The following is a 25,486-nucleotide window of genomic DNA, read 5'->3' on the forward strand; positions in this document are numbered from 1 at the left end:
GGATTTTGTGTGAACCTGATAGACGGATTATTAACCTTTCATTGGGTTCCTGCGTGTACCTGTTTCTCTGGAGCATCATCCTGGGCAGGAGTCTTTTAGGGAACCACATGGCCAAAGCACACATCAGCACCCAGAGGATCGCCAGTTCATCCAACATCTGACCAATAAAACTGAGCGTGGCGTGAAAATACGCCGATCCCACGCCTAGCAGAGCAAAAAGTACAATAACTTATAACACTTACATTCTGATCCACATCCATCTGCCTGCAGCTTTAATCATTAAAAAACTGAAACTGAAATGGACTTTATTAGGATTAAATGTCATGACTCTACACAGAATATCCCATCGTGATGAAGCTACGGGGAAATCAATATACTCCGCAAAATTATTTCCAAAAAAAAAAACAAAAAAAAGTGAGTGCATAAGTATTCACGCCCCACACACGATTACTTGAATGGAATCTACATGTGTTACAGGTAAAGTGTCACGTGATTTCAATAAGAAAACATCAAAACAAACAGCATCGTGAAGAAGTAAAGGTCACCAAACTGTACTTTTCCTTCTCACTGGATGGTTCCTTTATCTTGTCTACGTCTCTTTCACTGGATATGGTGACGTTTAAAAAAGATTTATAGTACATAATTGGACCATAGTGACTTTTAAAGATCTTTCTTAGGAAAATGATACACACTAAATGTACGAAAGGTGTAAAAGACACACCAACCATAAGAAATAGTACATTTTACATTTTAGTATCCTTTTTTTCTGAGAGTGAAAGTTCCTGGAAAAGTAGCAATCAGTGTTTATTTATACCAAAATTCCTAAACTTTAGGGAAAAGAAAAAAAAGGAAAGAATATGGCGTATCCTATCATGAAGGATATTCAGTGAAAAGAAAAGTTCTGCATATTTTTGTCCACTTTCCAACATTGTTCTTTACTGATGGTCTAAAAGTGAAGCCTCTTTTGCTTGTAAGCTGAGATACGCTAAAGAATCTGATGATGTTGTTAGAGACGCAGATTATTAAAGTGAACAATGCGCTGTTTGGATGTTGACGAGAGCCGCCATGGAGATGGAGATCGTCTCCTAGAACCTGTTTAACGCTCGTTATCTGATACACAAACATCTCGTACTGATCCCGACTCCGTCCACTTGCTGTACATTCGCTGTTACACATTTCGGCATTTCTGTGGATGAATATCAGAAACTGCAAATGTGTTGTGAAATGAGTTTATTATCAGTGGAGGAAGCAGGAGGCCGTATCTCTGAGGAAACGTCTCCAGCAGTTACTGTATTATCTATAAACTCCACTCTTCCAAACACACGCGGCTCAGAAAGCATTAAAAGTTGTTTTAAAAGAAATTCACAGTTGCAGAAATTAAGAAAAAAAAGAAAAAGTCTGACACTTTGTGCCGTAAAATACAACAAAGAGTCAAAATGCCGGGTGATTCCTGCTATCTGATTCCTTTTCTGTCCCTGAAAATACTGTAAAACTGAGTTTTAGATGTTTTTCTGTGGAATTTAATCCACAATAGTGCAGATTTAATCACATTCGGTTCACTTTAATCACAACACGTCAGAATATCAGTCAATCATTTCATACATTTTAAAATTCTACCACGTTGTACATTTTTCCGAGCCTCTAGCGCTTCTCTTTAGACCCGTTCAGACCATCTTTCAGTCATGTTAAGTGTAAAAATGAACTTTTTAGCTTTTACTGTTTGACATTTCATCACATCTGAATCACAGCTCTCTAATCAAACACCTCTAACAGAACAGATTTAAGCAACAATAATTACTGAAACGTTTTTATTTACTTAAAGTTTGGTCACTTACCAACAACCATGAGCAGGAACCATATGACATAAATCCCGCGGTTATAACACACTGCGTACTGACGGAATAAACGCATCAGGAGAGGAGGCAGGACGAAAAACAGCACATTACTGATCTGAAATCGCAGGAAGGAGGAAGAAAGGAAAATGATAGAAAGTATAAATAAATAAATAACCAACATTTGTATTTTAGTGTGGAAAAGTTTAATATTTTAAACCTTTTAAATCAATAAAATAAAGTTTAAAAATGATAAGAACAAGAAGAAGGAGAAGGAGGAGAAGGAGAAGAAAAAGAAGAAGGAGAAGAAGGTGAAAAAAGGAGACGATGAAGAAAGAGAAGAAGAAGAAGAAGAAGAAGAACAAGAAGAAGGAGGAGAAGAAGGAGAAGAAGAACAAGAAGAAGAACAACAACAAGAAGAAGTAGGAGAAGAAGAAGAAGGAGAAGAAGAAGAAGAAGAAGCAGTAGTGTGAGAAATTAATAATATCACAGTGATAATAAAAATCTCTGACCGTGTTGTAGAACTCAGCGATGTTGGGGTGGATGAGATAATTTCCTTCACACCAGTCCAGGTCAGAGCTGCCGGGTTGGAGCTGATCTCTCCAGCTCTCAGAGCTCACCATCATCACCATCATCATCACCATCATCACCATCATCATCATCATCATCATCATCACCATCATCACCACCACCATCCTCACCCTGCTGCTGATTGTCTCTGAGTCTGGAGCCTCTCCTCCTCCTCCTCCTCCTGCATGCTCTCACACTCAGCTCTAAATAACACACACACACACACACACACACACAATAAAAACTTTACTCCACTGTCATACCAACGCCCACGTGCCGGTCACGTGACCTCAGCTGTCAATCACACGCTTTATTCCACAACAGAAAAACATCAGAGCAGCTTACATGGGCACAAAACACTCAATCAAAGAGGATCACTTTGTTAAATCTATACAAAAGATAAAATCTGCTTTTGTTTTCTGCCTCAAAACAGTTCACAGGTGTGTGTGTGTGTGTGTGTGTGTGGAGGGGTAGTTTTTATTAGAAAGCATTTTAATTACATAATACTATATAATAATAAACACTATTATGAGGGTGTACAGTTTTGTTCTTTATTTTTAATGACGTTACAGAGGTGAGCATTATTACTTTATTTATTTAACTATCACATAAATAAATAAATAAATAAATAAATAAATAAATAATAAAGTAAATAAAGTTATTCACCACCGTAAAGTCTTTATTTATTTGTTTTAAACTGAAGTATTATTAGTAGTAGTAATAGGAGTAGTGTGATATAGTAAATGATAAAAAGGCGACAGAAGTGTATATTATTTGTATTTTTGTATTTTTTTTTATAAAATTTACTGAATAACGGAAGCGTCAGTTAGCGTCAGTGTGAAATCTCGCGATATTTGGAGAGTGTATGTGAGAGTACGCGGCGGATTTCCGGTCTCTTTTCCGCGGTGGACTCCCGCACAGACAGTCCTCCAGAATGAAGGTGAGCTTCCCGAAATGTGTCTTTTTCAACGTTTTGTCTTATAATCGGGTCCGAATATGAGCGGATTCGGAAATTAGACACAGTAAAGATGTGTAATGCGTGTACTGGAGTATTGAGGAGTTTATCTGTGAGGCGGATGATGATGGATTAACCCGGGCTGCTGAGCGGCTAACAGGCTAACAGGCTAAGCGCAACATGGCGGCGTTGTGAAATAGAAATGTGAGGATGTTACAGTGTGTGTGCGTGTGTGTGTGTTGGAGCGGGTGTTTCTGTGTTTAAGCTTCAGTGGGTTTTGGGATAAAGTTAGTGTTCAGAGTGTAAATAACTCCACATCAGCTCCTGTGTGTGTGTGTGTGTGTGTGTGTGCGCGCCTCAGCTAGCTAACACACACATGGAGCTTAAACAAACCGGGTTCAAGTTATCCCGAGTTTAACTAATCCTGACTCAGGTCTGTCTGGGAGACAGGGTTAAATAACTAAATACTAACTATCTAGCTGGAGATAACTTTATTTCTGTGTTTTATAGTAATAGACTACAAGTATCTAGTCTAAGAAGAAGCTTAAGTCACATTGCAGATGTGTATTTATTAATAACATAATTAATATAATATAATAAATTATCATCATGTCTGATTCAAGACATTATCTAATCCCCAGGACAGGTCTATAATGAGTTTAATTTTATAATCTGAGCTCCGTGATGGCTGTAAATATAAGATTTTGCAGTTGAGAAGCGTTCAGGTGTCTGAGCTCTACAGGTTCTGTCCTTTAACGCTTGCTTTCATGACGCAGATCTGGTGCGATGTCGATCCCGCTGATCGTTCTGTAATCTTTCCTGCAGCTCAATATCTCTTTTCCTGCCACCGGCTGCCAGAAGCTCATCGAGGTGGACGATGAGCGCAAACTGAGGACCTTCTACGAGAAGCGCATGGCCACTGAGGTGGCTGCCGACCCCCTGGGTGATGAGTGGAAGGTGAGCGTCTTACTGTCCCACCTGTACACACACCTTAATCACCTCTTGTAGCCATGATTACTGACCACCTCTGTCTCTCTCTCTCTCTCTCTCTCCCTCTGTCTATCTCTGTCTCTCTCTCTCTCTCTCTCTCTTCCTCTGTCTGTCTCTCTCCCCCTCTCTCTCCCTCTGTGTCTCTCTCTCTGTCTGTCTCTCTCTCTCTCTCTCTCTCTCTCTCCCTCTCTTCCTCTGTCTCTCTCTCTCTCTTCCTCTGTCTGTGTCTCTCTCTCTGTCTGTCTCTCTCTCTCCCTCTCTCTCTTCCTCTGTCTCTCTCTCCCTCTCTTCCTCTGTCTCTCTCTCCCTCTCTTCCTCTGTCTCTCTCTCTCCCTCTGTCTCTCTCTCCCTTTCTTCCTCTGTCTCTCTCTGTCTGTCTCTCTCTCCCTCTCTTCCTCTGTCTGTGTCTCTCTCTGTCTGTCTGTCTCTCTCTCTTCCTCTGTCTGTGTCTCCCTTTCTTCCTCTGTCTCTCTCTCTGTCTGTCTCTCTCTCTGTCTGTCTCTCCCTCCCTCCCTCTCTTCTGTCTCTCTCTCTCCCTCCATCTCTTCCTCTGTCTGTCTCTCTCTCTCCCTCCATCTCTCTCTCTGTCTGTCTCTCTCTCTGTCTGTCTCTCTCTCTGTCTGTCTCTCTCTCTCTCTGTGCTGAGCGTTCTCCTGAAGAGCGTCGTTCCTCTGGAGCTCTGTACTGATTTTAAAGCCTTATTTCTATTTTTTAATAATAAAAGACTAAAGATAAAGGGTGTTCGCTACCTTACTTACTTACTCCTAGTGTTTTATTATTAAAAAAATAACTATAAATGTCACAGAATTAACAGGCATGAGTAAATTTTAGCGCCAGTGATCTGATACTGTACGTAACAATGGAACTGTATCTTACGTCATCGTGTTTGTGGAAATATTTGAGCTTCAGTACGTGTATAGAGAGTGTGTGTGGTTGTGATGGAACCAGAACTCGGCACACCAGTAGACCCGTTTTGGCATCTGTGCACCATGACGGGTCAAACTGCGTCGCTCCGACGTTCATTCCGCTGTTGTCTTGTGTACTAGGTGTGTGATTAACCTGTGTGTGTGTGTTTCAGGGCTACGTGGTGCGCATCAGCGGAGGAAACGATAAGCAGGGCTTCCCCATGAAGCAGGGTGTTCTGACTAACGGCCGTGTGCGTCTGCTCCTCAGCAAGGGTCACTCGTGCTACAGGCCACGCCGCACCGGAGAACGCAAACGCAAATCCGTCCGCGGCTGCATCGTCGACGCCAACCTCAGCGTCCTCAACCTGGTCATCGTCAGGAAGGGTGAGGCGTCCGCAGCAGACCGCTGTACAGATTCACTGTTTCAGTGTGAGGAGCTGGGAGCAGCCGGTGGCGCCGGAACGTGGCTAAAAACGCGCTCAAAAAAGTCGCTAGTTGGCGCCATAGGCTAATTTGCATATTAATGGCCTCATCGTGGTCATTTGCATATCACATAAACTAGGGAAGATTTTCACTCAGGATTTAATTTAATAGATTAGATTAGAGTTTTATCAGAATGGAAAATAAGATCGTGATTTATTTCTTGTAGAAAGACGACAGTTTTGGTCACGGCACCACGAACGTAACTTTTACGCATTTACTAAATTCTACTTTCTATCAAGAACACAGACAAAATCAGCAGTGACAGCGAGAAGTCGTGAAATTAATAAGCACGAGGGAGCGGCGGCGCTCGGGGATTAGTTGTCGGAAGCGGGGATTAGTCGTGCTCATGTATTTCAGCTGTATTTTTGGCTACTTAGCAAACGCGCTTCGCATTGCGTAATTGTATCCAGCTACTAAATCAAGTCCAGGATGCACAAAGTCTTGTGCTCGCCGTAAAGTCAGAGTTTATCAAATTTATTGACTAATTCGTTGTAAAGCTGTGATAAATTATTTGTTTTATTTTCTATATACAGTGTAATGTACTGTACACAGTACAGACTGGTGTAGTTTTACATTATAGCTTGTTTCTGTTGGTTACGTTGCTGATTATTGTGTTTAATTGTTTCGGCTCTAATTAATGTTCTGGTTGGGAAGACGTGTTTGTAAAGGGGAAAGAAAAAGTCTTAAATTTTGGTGCATCCTTTATTTTGGATGGCGCTAAAGCAGCAGTGGTGTTGGGTAAAGTAGCAAATTCCCGTGTTTAAATGAACTCTTTGGAAGACTGTGAACACGGCGAATCGCACAAACAAGAAAAAGAATTTTGTTTTTTATATATATATATATATACACACACACACGCACAATACAATGCATGGTATTTGGGTATATTAAGTTGACGTGAAGGGGTTTATAATAAATATATATTATATTATAAGTGTTTGGAGATTTATCGATAAGTTGTGATGCTGAGCGTTTCGCCTGAACTTTCTTCTTTTGCTGTGTTTGATGAGCGGAACGTTGACTTTTCTGTACACAAGTGGAAATTTAGGATTAAAACGCTAACTGTGTGTGTGTGTGTGTGTGCAGGTGAGAAGGACATCCCCGGCCTGACCGACAGCACCGTGCCCCGCCGCCTGGGCCCCAAGAGAGCCAGCAAGATCCGCAAGCTCTTCAACCTGTCCAAGGAGGACGATGTGAGGCAGTACGTGGTGCGCCGACCCCTCACTAAGGAAGGTGAGCGAGAGGTTTGGATACAAGTGTGAGGAGCTTTAAAAAGGCGGTGAGGTTCAGGAGAAGCTCGGCACACCAGTAGACCCTTTCTGGCTGGTCAGTAGCTTGAAAGGGGGGACAGCGTGATGCCACAGCGAGAGTGGAGCTGCAAACCGGATAACGACCTGATCTATACACAGCATGACTGGTCGAACTGCATCGCTCCCACACGCACACACAAGTAAACATGTTAACTGTCATGGATTACAAATGAGTTATAACCAAAACTTCAAAATATTAATGCGGCTGTGCGTCAAGGCCAAAACGTCAGTGACGCATTTTACATGCTTTCACAGTATATACAGGTTTTATTCTTCAAGTTCATTAATAAAAATTTACTCAATAATTTACTCATTTGGTTAAATCTGATCCTCTTACATCATTAAGTGCTGATGTTGATTAATTTATCCCTGTTAAAGAAAGCAAGAAAAACAAAATACCTGAGCATTGCTTCATCAAAAGCTGAATTTAATACGACGAAATGCGTAAGTGCTGAATATTTTCGGTTGGTTAGACGGTTATCGGTGCATTAAGGGTTTAAGGATTAACGTCAATCAGGGTTTTCTGTGAATGTGCTATAAACGTTCAATCTTCAGCTAAAACTGCTGACTAAACCTTTAGACCTTCTGCCATGTGCGTCGGTTTCTCTCGGTCTGAGAACGTTATAAACTGAATCCGCTTCCTCGTTAGGTAAGAAGCCCAGGACCAAGGCCCCTAAGATCCAGCGCTTGGTGACGCCCCGTGTGCTGCAGCACAAACGCCGCCGCATCGCCCTCAAGAGACAGCGCACGCAGAAGAACAAGGACGAAGCTGCGGAGTACGCCAAGATGCTGGCCAAGAGGCTGAAGGTACGAGATGATCTCGGGCTAGAACCGTACATGTGTTTAAAAGAGTGTGATGGAGTAAAGTTGTGGAAAAGAGATTTGTCCTTCACTAGGGACTCACTCGTGTGTGTGTGTGTGTGTGTGTGTGTGTGTGTGTGTGTGTTCTGCTCTATTGTGCAGGAGGCCAAAGAGAAACGTCAGGAGAAGATCGCCAAGAGACGCCGCCTCTCCTCCCTGAGAGCCTCCCAGTCCAAATCCGAGTCCAGCCAGAAATAAAAACTCGACGCTCGTACATCACAAATAAAACATCAAAATGGTTTTGCTCAATTCTGCTGTGTCGAGATTTTTATTTACTTTTTTTTTTTTTTTTTTTTTGGGTTACCACAGAGAGAAATCTCAAGATCAGAAACCCTGTTTACTCCAAACACGCTTTTAAAAGTCTTCTAACGGCTGGAGATTTCCTTAAAGCTAGCGCGTGTGATTAGATCTGGAGGATCCGAGGCTTGTGATGTCACTTATGATATGAAATATCTTTAAGTGGCTCAGTAATTTACAAGAATATACCGATTACTTGAGCGGAGATTTTGTTAAATTTGTTGTATTACAGAGATGATTATAAATCTACTCGTAGCTTTGCAGCGTCGCTCTGAGTAAAACGTTTGAATTATAAACAAGTGCTTAGTTTTGTATAGTTGTCCTACAGGTGGTGGGTTTCTCTTTCTATTTTTTATTTTTATTGCTTATAGCTTTTTATGCAATCACCTGTCCCATGTATAGTCCTATATCTATTTGTGCCGGAAATAAATATTAAATCTGTCAAACGTAGGTCTCAAAAAAAGAGTCAAAAGTAGTTACTGAGCTCCAGCACCTGCTCTGTGGTTAGTGCACGTGGTGTAATGCGGCGTTTGGCCACCAGGTGGCAGCAGAACTGAGACAGAAAAGATATAAAATACGTTCATTTATTATTCCAGCGCCTCTATTTACGTACTTATTTATTTCTTTGCACCACAAGAGGGCGCCACTAGATGCTTCCAGAAAGCAGGCCATTGAAATTCAGGATAAATGACATTGCACTGACTCCTGCTAAATGCTGTCCACGTGAAGCCACGCCCACGTCCCGTTAACGTCATCACTGAGTCTAATTAATAACCAGCGCTAAATAACTAACACTAATTAACATACTTCTATAGATATATTATTTATATAAAGGGTTAAATCAGGGTCTGTGAGCCACGCTGAGTGTGTAGCCTGTAGCATGAGGAGGCATTTGGCAGGTTGAAGCTCCTGCGTGTGCTGTAGAGGAGGAAGGAAGCGCTGTGAGGGAGGTGTTCCTAATAAAGTGGCCGGGGAGTGTATTATTCTTACGCGAATATCATGAACCAGTTTTTACTCTCTGCTTGTTTATTTCCTTTTCTTAGGCACGCATTAATGTCATGCATATATTATATATACATGTGTGTGTGTGTGTGTGTGTGTGCGCGCGCACTTTAAGGTTAATTAGGCTCTCATATTAATTAATATTATATTTCAATAATAGCACGCGCACGTTGTGTGTGTGTGTTTGGGTTTTTTTGCCCTCCTCTCTTGCGTCACACCCACACACACCCACTTCTTTAAGAGCGTAACACTTAGCACAGAGAGTGACGTGATTTCACGCCCGGCCGTAGCACGTGTACGGGGCGCGTTCACGTGGCGGGGACGCGCGGACGCGCGGACACGAGGGCGAGCGCAGGTGGAGAATGTGAGCGTGTTTCTGCGGCTCTGCACAGCCATGGAGCTGGAGGTGGAATCCGCCGAGTGAGTATCATGTACAGGAGAGTGAACACTGCGTGTGTGTGTGTGTGTGTGTGTGTGTGAAGGAAACATATGCATGCAACTTTGCATTAAATAACGAATGCACACTCATTTGTCGTGTGTGTGTGTGTGTGTGTGTGTGTGTGTTCTGGACTGTTCTGAAGCTTGATCTATTCACGTCTCCTCCAAAGCCAGCAGTGGAAATGTTGCTGAGCGCTCAGTGTGCGCGCTGTGTCTGCTCTCTGAGCCCTGTGCAGCGGCTATAAGCGCTGAATGACCTGTTATTGAAATGTCACGTTCATGCCGCAGAGACATCAAACCGCTTCACGTGTCGGATTTAATCTTTCACACCTTCAACTCTGCACGCGCTTCCTTCCTTATTTATGAGATGTTTTTAAAAAGATTGTGTTGATCTACAGCTTTGAAAAACAAAGACTGCTTCCAGAAAGCGCCTGTGGATGGATCGATGGATAAATGGATGGAGGGATGGATGGAGGGATGAATGGAGGGATGAATGGAGGGATAAATGGATAGATGAATAAATAGATGGATAAACGGTTGGAGGGATGGATGGAGGGATGGATAAATAGATGGCTCGATGGATGGATGGATAAATGGACGGATGGATAGATGGAGGGATGGGTGAACAGATGGAGGGATGGATAAATGGATGATAGATGAATGGAGGGATGGATGGAAGGATGGATAAATAGATGGATCGATGGATGGCTTGATAAATGGATGGATGGCTGATAGATGGCTGATAGATGGATGATAGATGAATGGAGGGATGGATGGAAGGATAGATGGATGAATGGATGGATGATGAATGGAGGGATGAATGAATGGAGGGATGAATGAATGGAGGGATGGATGGAGGGATGAATGGAGGGATGGAGGGATGGTTCTTTAACGGTTATTTTGTTCCTAAATGTTGATCGTGCAGAAGGTTGTGTTTGAGTTCTCAGCTTCTTCAGAACTTTTTCTGGTCCATCAGTTTATCTGTGTTCAGTTCAGATGATTCATTATCCTCTTAATCTCCGAGTGACGCGTGTGAATTTCGCAGCTCCAGCGACACGCTGAGGAAAAAATCCTTTTAGACCGGTGAGGTTTTGTAGAACAGAGAGCTCCAGACTCCTGCATGAAGGAGGACAGTGAGGAGCTCTGAGGAATAAACGTCTGGAAGAAGAATCTGTCGGGGTTTTGTGGCGTAGCTGCAGGAGATTAATTCATTACAGCTACGTGGGGTTTCAGAAATAAAAGTTAAAATGAGAAATATTTTTTTAAATATTAAAAAATATATAAATCAGATGTTAGGTAACATGTGGTCTAGCATCTCTTAATTTTAAGAGAAATAATATCTTTTTTTTTTCATTGAATGTTTTTAAATTCTTTGCAGATTTAATTTTTTCATGAAATAGTGCATGGACCCCCGTGATTGCTGCTTGTTGTTGTTGTTCTTCATCTTCTTTTTCTCATTATTATTATTATTATTATTATTATTATTGTCCAGAAAAACTTCTCTGCCAGTTTTCAGTCACCTGAAGAAGCTGAGAACTCAAACACAACCTTCTACATGATCTCAACATTTAGGAACAAAATAATCGTTAAACAACCATCCATTTATTATTATTATTATTATTATTATTATTATTATTATTATTATTATTATATAATTATCACTATTTAATGTTATTTAATTGATTATTCAATTAGTTTTCATATTTCATATGTTGTTTTTGTAGATTTGCTGATTGATTATTTGTATTATGTATTATTTTTTGTATTATTTTAGTTTCATTTGCATTTATTATTTATGTATACATGATTGATTATTTGTAATTATTTATATTAGTTTAATTTTCTTTTCTTTTTTTTACATTATACACACTGAATTCCTCAAGATAAATGTTCTTAAATGGTTAATTTTGTTTTATCTTTCTAAAGAGCTTCTACTTTAATTCTATTTTGAAAGTAAAGAACAAACTGAAGAACGCTTTAGTCGAGTCTTTAGTGTAATAACGCTGCGTACGTGATGTGTGATGTGGATTGAGTGGGTCATGAACTTATCTCATGTCCGGTATGGTGCAGAACGTTAGATTAGAAGTGACAGCTTGTGTGTGTGTGTGTGTGTGTGTGTGTGTCCTGGGCAGTGTGATCCGGCTGATCATGCAGTACCTGAAGGAGAACAATCTGCCGCGCACTCTGGCCACGCTGCAGGAGGAGAGCACGGTGGCTCTGCACACAGTCGACAGCATCGAGAGCTTCATGGAGGACGTGAACGGCGGCCGGTGGGACGCGGTGCTGCGAGCCATCCAACACCTCAAACTACCTGACCAGCTGCTCATCGACCTGTACGAACAGGTGAGAGTGTCAGAGACATGGCGATAAGAGCTCCTCGCTCGAGTGTATGCACACGTTACAGAAAGTTTGAAATGCAGACTTGTGGTGTAAATGCATAATATATGCAAATTACATGCAAATTTCTGACACGTTTCTAGAAGTGTATGTTAATGTACAGATATTAAATACAAACACAGCACATGCCATATGTTACAAATCCCACAACTCTTTCTTTTTGCATTAAGTCCTGTTTTTTTTTTTTTTTCACCAAACATGTGGGTGGTGTTTATGGCCAGATTGTTTGATTTCGCTCTCATCACACAAATCCACTTATCGCTCCAGTGAGGTTTGGTGAAATTCAGTTTATTGGCTTCTTTCAGGAAGAACTTCAGTGCAGTTTGTTGTTATTGATGTGGCGTCTAATTACAAGCCTCAGTAATCGATTGATAAACTTCAGTGCAGGAGGAAATTCTCAAAGGCTTTAGGCTTTTAAAATATTTTTATTACAGAGTTAATTGTGCTTAATCTCTTTCATAAAAAATAATCAACAGCGATCTGTGTCTTTTGTTTTGCTCTTTGGATTTCCGCACGGGGATGGATGAAGAAGAGATTTTACATGTGTCAGATAAATTTCTAATCATTCTTAAAAGTTCAGGTCACATCGAGGAAGTGTTTTATATACAGCAATCTGTAAATATATCAAAGAGACTGCTGCTGTAATCATAAAGACTGTCCTGTGCTCATCTCAGGACTTTTATTCACAATGCGAAATCATACTGAACATCCTGTAAACACTTATTTCTTATGTTCATATGTTTATTTCTGTATATTTCCCACCAGGTGGTACTGGAGCTGATCGAGTTGAAAGAACTTGGAGCCGCTGGTTGTTTATTGACTCAGACGGACCCCATGATCATGCTGAAACACACTCAGCCTGAACGATACGCCAAGCTGGAAGCTCTGCTCACAAACAAGCACTTTGACCCGAATGAGGTAGGTGTGTGTTGGAACTTCTCGGCAATAACAGCAGCAACAAGGAGGTTCATGGTCTGAATTAACTTTTGCTCACCTTTTAGTTTAAAGCTGATGCAATGACCAGATTGAACTTTTCCGGTTTCGTCAGCAGGCGATGTTCGGTAGAAAAGCCGTTCTCGCTCGCTAGGTGTTGTTTAAGATGTCAGGTACTGGTTCATGTGATGATTCTCTGAAGATTGCGTTTGGTTCTCTTGGTACTGAAGGGCACCTGAATTCAACAGTAAAACATACATGCGATTAAAATGAGAATAGATCAATTATGAGATTTTTAAGACTTAAATAAAAACAAATCAGACAGCAACTCTTTGCTCTTTGCTAACTAGGTCGTGAACTAAATTTAAATCCAACACATGATGTTTTTTTTCTGTCTTTCACTCTGTGTTGCTGAAGATTTACCCAGAAGGCAGCAGCAAGGAGAAGCGCAGGTTGGCTATAGCTCAGGCGCTGGTTACAGAGGTCAGCGTGGTTCCTCCCTCTCGCCTCATGGCCCTCCTCGGACAGGTGGGTTCTCATCTGTTAGGAAGCTTTATACCTTTAATTATCAATATAAGTTGAATTCATCTATAATCAGTATTAGACTGTAAGCGATATCCAGCAACACTGACTTTAATCTGGTGCAAATCAGTGAAGCTTGTTGATAAAACTGAAAAGCGGCTTGAGTGACGTTCTGTTTATCTGAACACAGAGCGGTTAGTTTAAATTAGTCTCAGAGTAAAATAATAACTAAACTAACTAACAGATATGTCCATTTGTCCTGTTGTTATTCTTATTGAGTGTTACATGTTAATGTATAATCAAACTGGGCCATCGTGTGTCAATCCCGGACAGGCCGTGATTGATCAATCTAGGCTACGGTGTTTTAATCCAGGTCATGATGGAGTATCAGTTCCAGCGATCTGTGCTAATTTAGGACACAATGCTGCCAGACTCAGCCTATCAACTCCATAACTTACAAATTATATACCGGTAAACACTAACCCAGCTCTAACAGTGCTTAGGTTAATCAAATACTGAAGAACTGTTTGCTTTAAATACTCCTGCCTGAGGTTGCACACCCCGCCGAGCGTCTGTCTTCTCCACGCAGGGTCGTTTATGCGAGAGCGCTCTGTACAGGTTACAGGAGACCAAAGCGCTGAGGCAGTTCGGATCATTAGCCATGTTGGTAAGTGAAGCGTGAGGACACGCTTTATCACACTTCACTGGTGTCGGTCCTGTACGAGAGGCTGTTCTTCATCTTTATCTGACTCTTCCAGTCTCTGAAGTGGCAGCAGCACCAGGGTCTCCTGCCCCCCGGGATGTCCATAGACCTGTTCCGGGGCAAAACCATGATGAAGGACCTGGAGGAAGAGCGCTTTCCCACCCAGCTCAGCCACCTTCTAAAGGTAGAGTCACAGACCGCAAAAATGCTGAAACCCTGCCAAGAAGCTGCAAGTTAAAAACGCGTTACATCTGAAGACGCGCTCTTTAACCTCCCAGTGAATGAAATACGCAGGCCATCAGTCTTCTTGTTTTTCTAACTCAGGAAATGAGATGCAGCATTCGTACTGGAATAAATGAATGATTTATAGAGGATGTGTGTTTAGTAGAGAAATCATCTTCTCAAGTACATAATGCTAACTTGTATCTTATAGCTTTAATTAATTACTGATGTAAACGAATACTGCAGTCTTCCTAACCCTTATCTTTACATCTATATGTCGATTACTAATAATAACTCATAATAGAAACTGCAGCTGCTTGATTATTACATTTTTACTATAAAATTCCAGTCACTCCACAGGAACGTGTCGATGCTCAGATCTATTTAAGTTTCCAAACCTTGGAAAAGTACAACAGGAATAAGTAGTTCCGGTTACTTTACGCTTTCCTGAAGGTTTTGTGGTGTCCATACGCCACAGAATCAGCAGTTCCTGTGTCTGAAAAAAAGCGATTCGACGCAGTTACAGGTTCATTTTTATACAAACACTTTTAACTGAACACTTCCTGAAAGTCTTCTCTGTTTATTGATAAAGTTTCAAACAGCCTTAGACTTTTATTCTGAGTCATTTTTAGAGTGAACGGTTTTGCTGTTCTTTTTTTAATCTCTCGTCCATGGCGCGCGCACACACACACACACACACACACACACACACACACACACACACACTGCACACAAACACAGTAGAGATAGAGATTAGTTTTTTAAAAAGAAATGGAGTATACCTTTAATATTCCTTTGAGATCCTTGTGATATATTAACTGGCTGAATTAATGGAGCGGGCTGTCACTCACACTCACACACACACACACTCACACACACTCACACACACACACACACACACAGCTATAATTGCTTTCGAGGCCCGAGGCTTCCTGTCAGATGGTCACCATGCTGACTCACTGCATCGTCTGATTGATGGCCTCGGGGTGACAGTAACTCCGCCCACAAACACATCTGACCTTTCACCCTCGGTGCCATGATATCATTACCGTGTTTGTGTAACTTAATGCTTATGCACTTTCTCTGGTGGCTGGAGTTTATACAGTTTTCCTCGCCCACACACACACACACACACACAGTGAAGAGAAGAAGTGATTACGGTGCTAAACAGTGCGCTAGTCTCCCAGCTCTAATATTTCTTTATATATTTTATTTAATATAAAGTGCATCAGTGGTTCTTCAGTTAATTAACGAGAATATTTTTATTATTATAACTTTTCATCCGCGCATTCAGAGTAACGGTGTCTTAACACGTCTAACCTTTCTTTTCATTTTTAATTAAATATATATTTTTCTCCTTTAGCTAACAAGTGTTGAAGATTATGAACTGAAATTTGCAGTTTTTATAAACATCTTATTCTGATTAACACTCGACGCGCCTGTTTATTTATTCATTTTTAAAGTACGATCAAAAGATTTTGGGCGATTTTAGTTGCAGAATGAGGTCAATACTTCACATCTGATAGTTCAAGACTTTTTTTCAAGAGTTTTACATGTTGTAATTATTTATTTTATTATTTTCACTTTTTTTATTTTAAGATTTACATAAATTTACCCATAAAATTTGGACCCCCAATAATGTCAACTTTTATTTGTACTTTTGTAAACTTCTGACATATTTTTACTTATTTTTGCCAAAAAAATTTTTTTTTTTAAAGATAAACCATAATATTAAAGTGCTAATTTGTCCGACTAATCCCCCCTTAAACGCAGCCTTGAGTAAACACGAGACATTTCTTGTGTGTGTGTGTGTGTGTGTGTGTGTTACAGTTTGGGCCGAAGTCGCATGTAGAATGTGCTCGGTTCAGTCCGGATGGTCAGTATCTGATTACAGGATCAGTGGATGGATTTATCGAGGTTTGGGATTTCACCACGGGGAAAATCTGCAAGGTGTGTCCAAAACTTTAATCTTAATTAAATGTTTTTAATTCAATGTTTGTTCAAAGTCCTCTATCATCATCAGAACCTAAAAAAAAAGTTTAATATAATTTGTAAATATTGCTCAAGTTTCAAAACGTTTACAGCAGCTTAGCCCCGCCCAGTGACTTTAATTCGTTTAATGTTTACGATCTTTATAAAAGCATTATTTTTAAAATAGGAAATGATTTTCTAGAAATAGGAAGCTAATATTTGAATTAAAATAACACCTAAATTATGGAAATTACAATTGCCTAATTATTTGACCTCTTCCCATTTACGTGAAACCTAGATTCTAAATTCAGATGGCGATTTCTTTGGTTTTTCCAATTTTAGCGTTAACTTTACGTAACTTTTTTCGTAACTTGTCGTTACAAGTTGTAGTTGTTAGCAACTTGTCATTTTGAAGTGTCAAAAAGAGCCAAATTACCTAAAAAATAAAAACAGCAGCATTGGATGGAAATTAAAGATTGCAGAATCTAATCTTGATGCTTGGTGTAAAGCAAAATGTCACGACACTTTATAAGCGTCTATAGACAACGTCACGTACGTGTCCTTCTGCAGTCAGTCTATAAAATGTCCCTTATAGTAAAAATAAAAACTTTCCCATTCAGTATTGCATAATTTTCTCTCTCTGGAGTGAACAAGGCTACGGCTGACACTCTGAGGTGTGGAATATGGGTCACCCCGAGCCTCGCTGACGTCCGTCCTGCACATATATACGCGCTCCAACGGCCAAAAATAACGCCGGCCGACTTCTCGCTTTTACAGTAGAAAGCACTGAGGGAATCACGGTGGTGTGTTTACAGCCGTTACACTTTCACACCGCAGGTCAGGAGTAAAGACTCTGCTCACATCAAATACTGTATAGAGTGTTTCATTTTTAAAGTTTGGACAAAAATGATTGTGGATTTGTTGTGTTAACTGAAAAAACAGTGTTTAATATGAATTCTAAATTTGATTCTGTTTATTAATTGTGTGTTGACTGTAACAGGGATCTCAAATATACACACAGTTCTGTGCAAAAGTCTGAGGCACATGTAAAGAAATGCTGTAGAGTAAAGACGCCTTCAGAAATAATGAAATTAAATGTTTCTACATTAAAATAAATCCTATAAAAAGCAGTAAACAGTAATAAATGAAACAAAGTCAGTATTTAATGTGACGATCCTTCACTTTAAATAAATAAAGCAGTATCTGAGGTGCAGTGTGTGCAGTTTTATAAGGAAATGAGCTGGAAGTGTTACTGAGCATCTTGCAGAAGCAGCCACAGTTCTTCTGGAGACTTTGACTGTCGACTCGCTTCTTATTTCTGCAGCGAAACCCAGCAGCCTTCATTATGTTTTTATCTGAAAAGTGTCTCTTATGGAATCTGCTGCTTTCTTTACTGACATACAAACATTTTTCTGTAGCATTTCATTTTGTGCTGGAAAACTAATGTTTGGAATCTAAAATGTTTTTGTACTGAATCAATAATGTAGAAGTCAGAAAATACAAATCTATAAACAAAGTTTGTACTAAAAAAAAAAACACCAGGGTGCCAAGACTTTTGCACAGTACTGTATATCATCATTTAAATATGAACTAAATTAACATTCAAATTAAAGAGAATATAATGAATATTAAATTGTATGTAATGAATGGTAATGAAGGATTAATGAATATTAATTAGCAAAGCATGGATGTTGGATATTAATGAGAATATAACTGATATTGTGTGTGTGTGTGTGTGTAGGATTTAAAGTACCAGGCTCAGGATAACTTCATGATGATGAATGAGGCGGTGCTCTGCCTGGCGGTGAGTCACGACAGTGAGATGGTGGTGTCCGGAGCTCAGGACGGAAAAATACAGGTACTCCACCCCAACCTCCACCTTCACCACCACCTCCAGTTTCACCTCCATCACCACCTCAACCACCAACTCGACCTCCACCTCAACCCCCATTTCAGTGTTTATTAAGGAAAGGCAACAACATACCTTCAAACATCCAAGTGCCTGGTCCCTTACAATCCCTGCCATATTTATTATTATTATTATTATTATGGCTTGTAAACCTTGTTCTTATTCCGGTTATTCTTCTCCGCTAAAGACTAAAATTTAGAAACTCTACACTTGGCAGAAAGGTGTAGTTACATCCCACCCCCAGTTAATTAATCCTTAACTGGCAATTAAAAATGATTTTCAGTATGATGCTTGGCCCCATATAATTGCTGCTATGTTTTATATTATTATTGAGTCTGGTTCCTTCTTCATCAAGGATGTCTGCGTCGCTCTGGATGATGCTGTGTGTGTTTATTAGCTGTGTGTTATTTTGTGAAACGGACGTTTCTCCTCTCGGCAGCTGTGGAGGATTCGTAACGGTCAGTGTCTGCGTAAATTCGAGCGCCCCCACAGCAAGGCCGTCACCTGCCTCTGCTTCAGCAGGGACAACGGGCAGCTCCTCAGCGGCTCCTTCGACCACATCATCAGGTTTACACACACACACACACACACGCACACACGCACACACACAATGTTAAAAGGACAATCAGGATCTCACTGGGAGTTAATTCGCTTCTTTTAACGGCCTGCTTTCCGTTCTCCGCTCTCTGCAGGGTGTGTGTTTGTGAGATCTGATGGAAAGTGTGCGGTTCTGTAGGTGCAGTAACAAACATGGCAGGTTCTAATGATGTTTGTCAGGTTGCAGCATTTGAGCAAAATAACATTCTTCATCTCAGATGTTGGTGTAACATTGGTGGTGCATGTAGACAGCGGTGAAGTGAAGCCAGGAAACCAGACCTGTGCTTCATTCTGTCAGCTATTGGTCCAGTACTAAAGGTTCTAGCTGATTGTTTTATTGGTTCCTGATCAAGATAAGAACAGGAACTAATGGTTCTTGGAGATGGGGCTAACAGCACTGTTCTTTTCATGGTTGCACATACATCATCACGCAACATGTACACCAAACAGAGACCAATTACTAAGCACAGAATAAACACAAATACTACTTCTGCTGAACAATGTTAAGTTTTTGGATGATGTATTACATCAAAAGTGGCCTGTTTTGGTTTTCTATACATGAGGGAACGTATCCAGTGAGACTTTCATCTGTATGTGATAAACAGTTCTTATGTGGAGATAAACAGAATCTGACAGAAAGGGCAAAGTCATGTTAAATGATTAAAGTGCTGAAAAAGCCTCTGAATCAATATATACAGCTTTAGCAGCTGGATTAAAACCGGTTATGAGTGCAGAGGCTGAGAATCATGATGAAGACTGAAGCGCTCACAGTGTGTGTCTCCCACTCTCGCTGTCTCTCGCTTACCAACCTGACGTTAGCGTTTCTGCACAGTCCGTGCTAGGCTCCCAGTGTGTGTCTGTGGGTGGAAGGAATTCTGATTTCCACGTGCACTCCAGCAACGGAGGAGGCAGAAAGAAAGATAGCATGTTTCTATTCCTATCTTAGGCGAGCGAGATGGGTCTGGCGGATGCAGCTGCTTTGCTACGTCAGTTTCTAAGCAAGAGAGAGGGGAAAAAAGCAGGAAGGAATGCTGAGGGCTGTGATTGGGCTCTTATTGACACACAAAAGCTTTTCATTCAGGTTGAATTGGATTTGCATGGCGCATGAAGCAACGCATAAATGCCACACAGGCACCAAAAGCAGATGAATAGGTTTTAATTTTTTTAGTGGAAGGGGCTGTTTAGGCATCTTGGGTTTTGATAACCACTTTTCAAATCCATCAGACTTCATGGACTGAAATCAGGAAAGATGCTGAAGGAGTTCCAAGGTCATACTTCCTGCATAAATGATGTCATCTTCTCACACAACGGCCAGTTTGCCATTAGTGCCTCAGCAGATGGCACAGTGAAGGTAAATCTGCATGTCATTTGCATACAGACCCTGATGGACGATTACACGCCTCTCCTCTCCTCTCCTCTCCTCTGCTCTGGGGCAATAATACTGATTCTCTCTTTCTCAGATCTGGAACGTGAACACGGCAGAATGCACCATCACCATCAAAACTCCTGATGTTCCAGAAGGTTCTGACATCACGGTTAACAATGTTGTTCTGGTCCCCAAGAACCCGGAGCACTTTGTGGTGTGTAACAGAACCAGCACAGTGGTCGTCATGAACGTCCAGGGCCAGGTAACTGCCTCCGATTGGACTCGGAGCTCTTGAGACTCGAGGCTCGACTTGGACATCAGAACTCCTGTAACTCAACTTGACTCAAGAGCTGCTGAATTGAATTTGGACTGAAGATTTGAGGATGAGTTTCAACTGTGAGTTGACTTGGACTCGAGAGCTGCTGCTGCTGTTACTCGACTCAGACTCTCTGAGATCTTATCACAAATTGGTTGAATTAGACTCACGAATTTAGACACCGTGAGCTCTGAACTAGTGACTCGAACTCAAAAGCTACTGACTTGAGACAAGACGAGACTTGGACTATGTGAGCTGCTGACTCAGACTGTATGAGCTCTTAACTTGTGACAAATTGGTCGAGTTGGACTCGAATGTTGCTGACTTGAAACTCAACTTGGACTCGAAAGCTGTTACCTTTGTGACTCGACTCAGACTCTGTGAGCTTACTTGTCATAAATTGTTCGATCTGGACTTGCTGACTTTGTGACTCGACCCTGTGAGCTCCTAACTTGTGCCTCGACTTGTACTCAAATGCTGCTGACTTGAGGCAGGACTCGACTTTGACTGTGTGAGCTACTGACCTGAGAGCTGCTGATGCTGTGCCTCAACTTGGAGTTGAGAACTTCTGACCTGTAACTCAACTAGGACTTTAGATGTAACTATGACACTGATTTTCAGTCAGTGTTTTGATCCTAGATCATCAACTTGTGCTTCCTGAAACGTAATTCAGCACTGTTTCGCAACCTTACAGATTTCTAAGCACTACCTTGAAACGTTGTGCTTTAAATGACCTGACAGTTTTGCCTCTGCATCCTCGCTAACTGGTGCTCTCAGGTGCAGCTCAGAAATGAATGAGGTAGCTGAATATCCACAAACACTGAAAACAATCAAAATAAACCATCTCAAAGTTCTGTCCAGGGTTACAGAGCTGCATTTAGAGAGTTAACAAATTTAGAAAATGCTGTGGTCTAAACTCAAGAGGCCGAGGCGATTGTCTCTCCCACACTTTTCATTGCTCGCTTGCTTGCTGACTCACTCGTTCTCTTAACCTCCTCCGCCTCCTCAATCTTCCATTCCATCTGCTCTCTTGCTCTCGCTCTTCCTCTCTTCCTCCCTCGCACTCTCTCTCTCCCTCTCTCTCTCTCTCTGTCTCTCTTTCTAAGGTACTGAGGAGTTTTAGCTCAGGAGTGAGAGAGGGAGGAGACTTCGTGTGTTGCACGTTGTCTCCTCGCGGAGAGTGGATCTACTGCGTGGGAGAGGACTACGTGCTTTACTCGTTCAGCACCATCACTGGAAAGCTGGAGAGAACTCTGACGGTACAGTTCCATCCTCGGGGCATCATTAGTTTCTTATTTCTGAAGTAAATGCATCTGATCAGGGCTTGTTGTGAACTTTGAATGCACTGTGGAACACAATTTATTACTGTGAAGAAACTTTTATTCCTGCTAAATTGGCGTGTGGGAGGAGACCCGTGTGTTTTACCCCATTATTTCTTAACACTGACAGTTTACACAAAAACATTCGCTCGTTAGCCGAGTCAGCTTATTTAACCCGCTAGCGACCAGTCCATATGGATTGTCTGCTCTGAGGTCACAGCATTTAACCCGTGAGATGAGAATAGATAAGCTTTAATTTTATTATGTTTTCTTTGTATAGCACTTTTAACATTATTGGAGCAAAGTGGTTTTTCAGACATCCAGCTGAAGGTGACTCCAGAAATAAAATCCTCCCTCAGACCATTGGCGTAACTAAAGTGTCCTAACGACTTTACATAATAGCACACAGCAGAAATGTCATCAGATATCATTTAAGCCACGAGGGCGGTGTCTGACGTCTGTAATAAAACGTCTCCTCTTGTAATTAAACTCTTGCATGTTGCACAGGTATAAATGTACAAGTTCTGGTGACTGTTTACTGTTAAAAGCGCTATACAAATAAAATTCAATTAAATGCTTTTCTTGATAAGGCTCGCTCAATTTCAATAAATCCACTAATGAATTTCTGGAAACTGTTGCAACAAAATGTATAGATAAAAAAACAAAATGCCACATCACGGTGTACGAATTGGACCCATCAGAATTCCGGACTGAAACGATTTCTGTTCTTTGCCGATCCGCAACAGTGCACCGTGTGAATGCTGCTCAGTCTCGAGTCTATATTTAGCGCCGATGCCTTTAAATTCTTCCACCTCCGCAGGTGCACGAGAAAGACGTGATTGGCATAACCCACCACCCTCATCAGAACCTGATCGCCACCTACAGCGAGGACGGGCTGCTGAAGCTCTGGAAACCGTGAACGTTACGCCAACGTGCATCGATTGAACTCTACAGTCGTCATTCTTACTGATACTGTGGTCCGTCTGTACATCGAGATGTCTGGAGTCATGCGTCAGTTTTCAGGTTTGAAAGTCTTCCATTCCAGAGACGATGAAGATCACTACACGCTTAATCTTCACTTGTAACATGTCTGAGTAACACTGATCTAATCGTGTCTCTGTAACATAAAAAAAAAATATTGGGAGATTTCTTTAAATGTCGAAAGAAAACATGGAAACGCGATCAGTGGTTCATAATGTTTCTGAATTGCATGAAACTGAACTAATTACAATAATTTTCCTGTGATATTCAGGTACGACTTCTTCTCAATCGATTTCTTCCCCCAAAACAAAGACTGGTTAGAAGCCAAAAATTATATTTATCCTTTCTGTAAATTTTTTTTTTAAAACCGTCCCTCTGCTGTATAAACACCGCATGATCGTATCGACATGCTGTTCGTGAGAAGTTCTGTAGTGTTTACTCTGTCGGTATCTGCATGCCAGCAGCATCTCTATCTGTATGAAACCTTGAATTAACAAAGCCTTTGTGCTCCTACGTTGACATCACTGACACTTTTTTCTTTTAGAAAAGCAGTGTATATTTCTGGAATATTAAAGAACTGAGGTGGTTTCCACCAGCGACAATAATGTAGCTAATGAAAGGGATTAAGCTGCTTCCACACTCTGCGTTTTTTTTGGTTGAATTTGAAAAGTACAGAAAAGCACGGAGTGGCTTCAAGTGCTTTTTTTTTTTTTTTAACCTCCTGACCAATCAGATTGCAAGTTGGGGGCAAGCAAAAATAAACACAGAGGAGAGAGTACCAGTGAACATTAGTCTTGTTTAATCGCCAATATTCCAGCGTTATACTGTAACCGCGTGTATCGTGTGCAGTAAACAGTTAAAAAAAAAATAAATAAATAACTCAGAACATTTTCGATATAGTCCTTTAACAAATCTCGCCCTCATATAAACCATGAAGTGTTATGTTCAGCACTTTGTTGTAGGATAATTTATTGATTATTTCGTTCAAATTGTTCTGACGTTTTCTTTAAAAGCTCCGTTTTTTGACTGACAATTTTCGGTGCGTTCCTAAAAAATATATTAAACTGATTACATAGCATAGTGGAACGCACACTAATGGATTTTTTCCACTTACGAGAACTCAAAATATTCTCCAAAATATTCTCATTACAGTGACGGAAAGTGAGGAAAATCACGTCGAGACGAGAGCACTTGGTAAAATATTACTAATGTGAGATGGAAGGGGGCGGGGCTTCCAGAGGGGTTAGTTAATATCAGAGAGTTCTAAACACCTCCGCAGCTGTCAATCATTCCAGATTCACATGCTGATTGGCTGTTCTGCTGTTTTTTTTTTTCTGGAAGAAAACTCTTACTGTTTCTGAGTGGAAACTGGTAGCAGCTCCTGCGCAAAACGCGACGAAGTTGCAGGTCTGCGTTTGTATTTTTGGGAAATTCACTGGTACTTGATGTGACGTCCCACATTAACATTCAGTTCAGTCAGGTTTCTCTAGATTTTCTACAGAGAAGACCAACAACCTCCTCATCAGCAGAGTTACACCAACCTGCAGTCCTGAGAATAATAAATCTCATCTATAGGACGAGCGAGGCTAGTTAGTTAGCCGATACTAGCTTGGACTGCTAAGAGCGTTGCTATGGTTACAGTGTGATCGTCACGTTTTTCCTCCTTTCTCTTTTTCCTTGTAAAAAAAAAATGCCAAGTGTGAAAGCACTGATGGAGAGAGCAGGAGTGTAACGCGAGCGCTGATCTGGTTAAATGTTTTCAGGTGTGAAGGATTGGTGTGTTTTAACACTTGACCCACACTTGCATGAAAAATAACACTGGTTCTGTAACAATGGAACTATGACGTGTGTGTGTGTGTGTGTGTGTGTGTGTGTGAGACGTGTATCAGGTTTATATTTTGCGATTTATTTATTTATCTCAAACACTGTCAGGAATGTTCTGGTGTTTGTTCGTGGACAGTGGGTTCAGGTGATTTTACTATGTAAATGCATCGTGTTGGTAAATGCAGCAATTTTATTCCTGCTCTCGACGTGAACGACACGTTTTTAACCTGTTCTTCATCTGTGCATCGTCACGCTTCTTAACATTCAGTGTTCCTTTTTTCCTGATTATTTTTATGGCCTAAACGGGCGTCTGCATACTTTTGATGTATGAAATAAAACTCACTGCATGTTATGCAAAACTTAAACAGTCTCTTATTATCTAATTATAAATCATATTTCTAAAGTACAGCTGAACTATTTTATATTTCTGTATATTAACTAAAATATTCAGAATTTATCAAATTTCATTATTTTGTGAAGTCTGTAAAGGTACTAATAAATACTCAGTCCTCCGAGGAGGGACTGGTTTTGGGCCCAGTATAAAAAAAAAAAAAGGTAAAAATAGCAAGACATTTTGTTTTGTTATTGGAGTAGAATAAAGTTAACTATTTTATCTTCTTTATTTTTTACACAAATTGTGTTTGGGCTTGTTAACACACTACAAATATTTGAAAGGGGGAAATTCTGAGAGAGAATTTACACACCAGTGGTGCTCTTTTTTGTTTAAAAAAAAAAAAATAACAAAACAAAATAGAGAAATTAATTACATTTCAAAAGCAACAC

At 40.7% G+C, this 25,486-nt stretch overlaps 3 protein-coding genes across 6 annotated transcripts in view; 2 read left to right on the top strand and 1 right to left on the bottom strand.

Annotated features, from left to right (window-relative positions):
• The window catches only part of LOC113524505 (alkaline ceramidase 2), a 23,450-nt gene extending 11,515 nt beyond the window's left edge, over positions 1–11,935 (bottom strand). For both annotated transcript variants that reach the window (XM_026910786.3, XM_026910785.3), the window contains exons 1-4: positions 11,801–11,935; positions 2,345–2,605; positions 1,836–1,950; positions 60–204 (exon numbers count right to left, since the gene is read on the bottom strand). In XM_026910786.3, coding sequence (XP_026766587.3) covers positions 60–204; positions 1,836–1,950; positions 2,345–2,527 — 443 coding nt within the window. In that variant the 5' untranslated portion in view covers positions 2,528–2,605; positions 11,801–11,935. The remainder of the gene's footprint in view (positions 1–59; positions 205–1,835; positions 1,951–2,344; positions 2,606–11,800) is intronic.
• On the top strand, positions 3,228–8,155 carry rps6 (ribosomal protein S6). The gene is made up of 6 exons (XM_026910787.3): positions 3,228–3,342; positions 4,183–4,314; positions 5,426–5,636; positions 6,822–6,968; positions 7,695–7,852; positions 8,009–8,155. Exons 1-6 carry the CDS (start codon positions 3,337–3,339, stop codon positions 8,102–8,104), a joined length of 750 nt encoding a protein of 249 aa, XP_026766588.1. The 5' UTR covers positions 3,228–3,336; the 3' UTR covers positions 8,105–8,155.
• Positions 8,314–25,068, top strand: smu1b (SMU1 DNA replication regulator and spliceosomal factor b). Of its 3 annotated transcripts, XM_026910783.3 has the most exons (13): positions 8,314–9,625; positions 11,776–11,986; positions 12,806–12,958; positions 13,391–13,501; positions 14,085–14,162; positions 14,254–14,382; positions 16,251–16,370; positions 18,133–18,249; positions 18,740–18,867; positions 20,122–20,248; positions 20,358–20,525; positions 21,686–21,838; positions 22,719–25,068. In XM_026910783.3, the coding sequence occupies exons 1-13, from the start codon at positions 9,600–9,602 to the stop codon at positions 22,815–22,817; spliced, it is 1,620 nt and encodes a 539-aa protein (XP_026766584.1). In that variant the 5' UTR covers positions 8,314–9,599; the 3' UTR covers positions 22,818–25,068. The 3 variants fall into 3 exon arrangements, with proteins under 3 accessions (XP_026766584.1, XP_026766585.3, XP_053086860.1); XM_026910784.3 differs by lacking the exons at positions 8,314–9,625; positions 11,776–11,986; positions 12,806–12,958 and adding an exon at positions 13,013–13,146; XM_053230885.1 differs by lacking the exons at positions 8,314–9,625; positions 11,776–11,986; positions 12,806–12,958 and adding an exon at positions 13,091–13,220.
• Positions 25,069–25,486: the final 418 nt, after the last annotated feature.

This window comes from Pangasianodon hypophthalmus, chromosome 28, assembly GCF_027358585.1.
Source record: "Pangasianodon hypophthalmus isolate fPanHyp1 chromosome 28, fPanHyp1.pri, whole genome shotgun sequence".
In the NCBI taxonomy this organism is placed as follows: Eukaryota; Metazoa; Chordata; class Actinopteri; order Siluriformes; family Pangasiidae; genus Pangasianodon; species Pangasianodon hypophthalmus.

What these genes read in the sequence shown, in the direction of transcription:
- rps6 (XM_026910787.3), top strand. An exon ending in CCTGGTCATCGTCAGGAAGG is followed by an intron (nt 5,637 to 6,821) that starts GTGAGGCGTCCG and finishes GTGTGTGTGCAG; the next exon opens with GTGAGAAGGACATCCCCGGC. An exon ending in TGCTGGCCAAGAGGCTGAAG is followed by an intron (nt 7,853 to 8,008) that starts GTACGAGATGAT and finishes TCTATTGTGCAG; the next exon opens with GAGGCCAAAGAGAAACGTCA.
- smu1b (XM_026910783.3), top strand. Translation starts at nt 9,600, where the DNA reads ATGGAGCTGGAGGTGGAATCCGCCGA. An exon ending in TCATGGCCCTCCTCGGACAG is followed by an intron (nt 13,502 to 14,084) that starts GTGGGTTCTCAT and finishes TTCTCCACGCAG; the next exon opens with GGTCGTTTATGCGAGAGCGC. An exon ending in TCATGAACGTCCAGGGCCAG is followed by an intron (nt 20,526 to 21,685) that starts GTAACTGCCTCC and finishes TCTCTTTCTAAG; the next exon opens with GTACTGAGGAGTTTTAGCTC.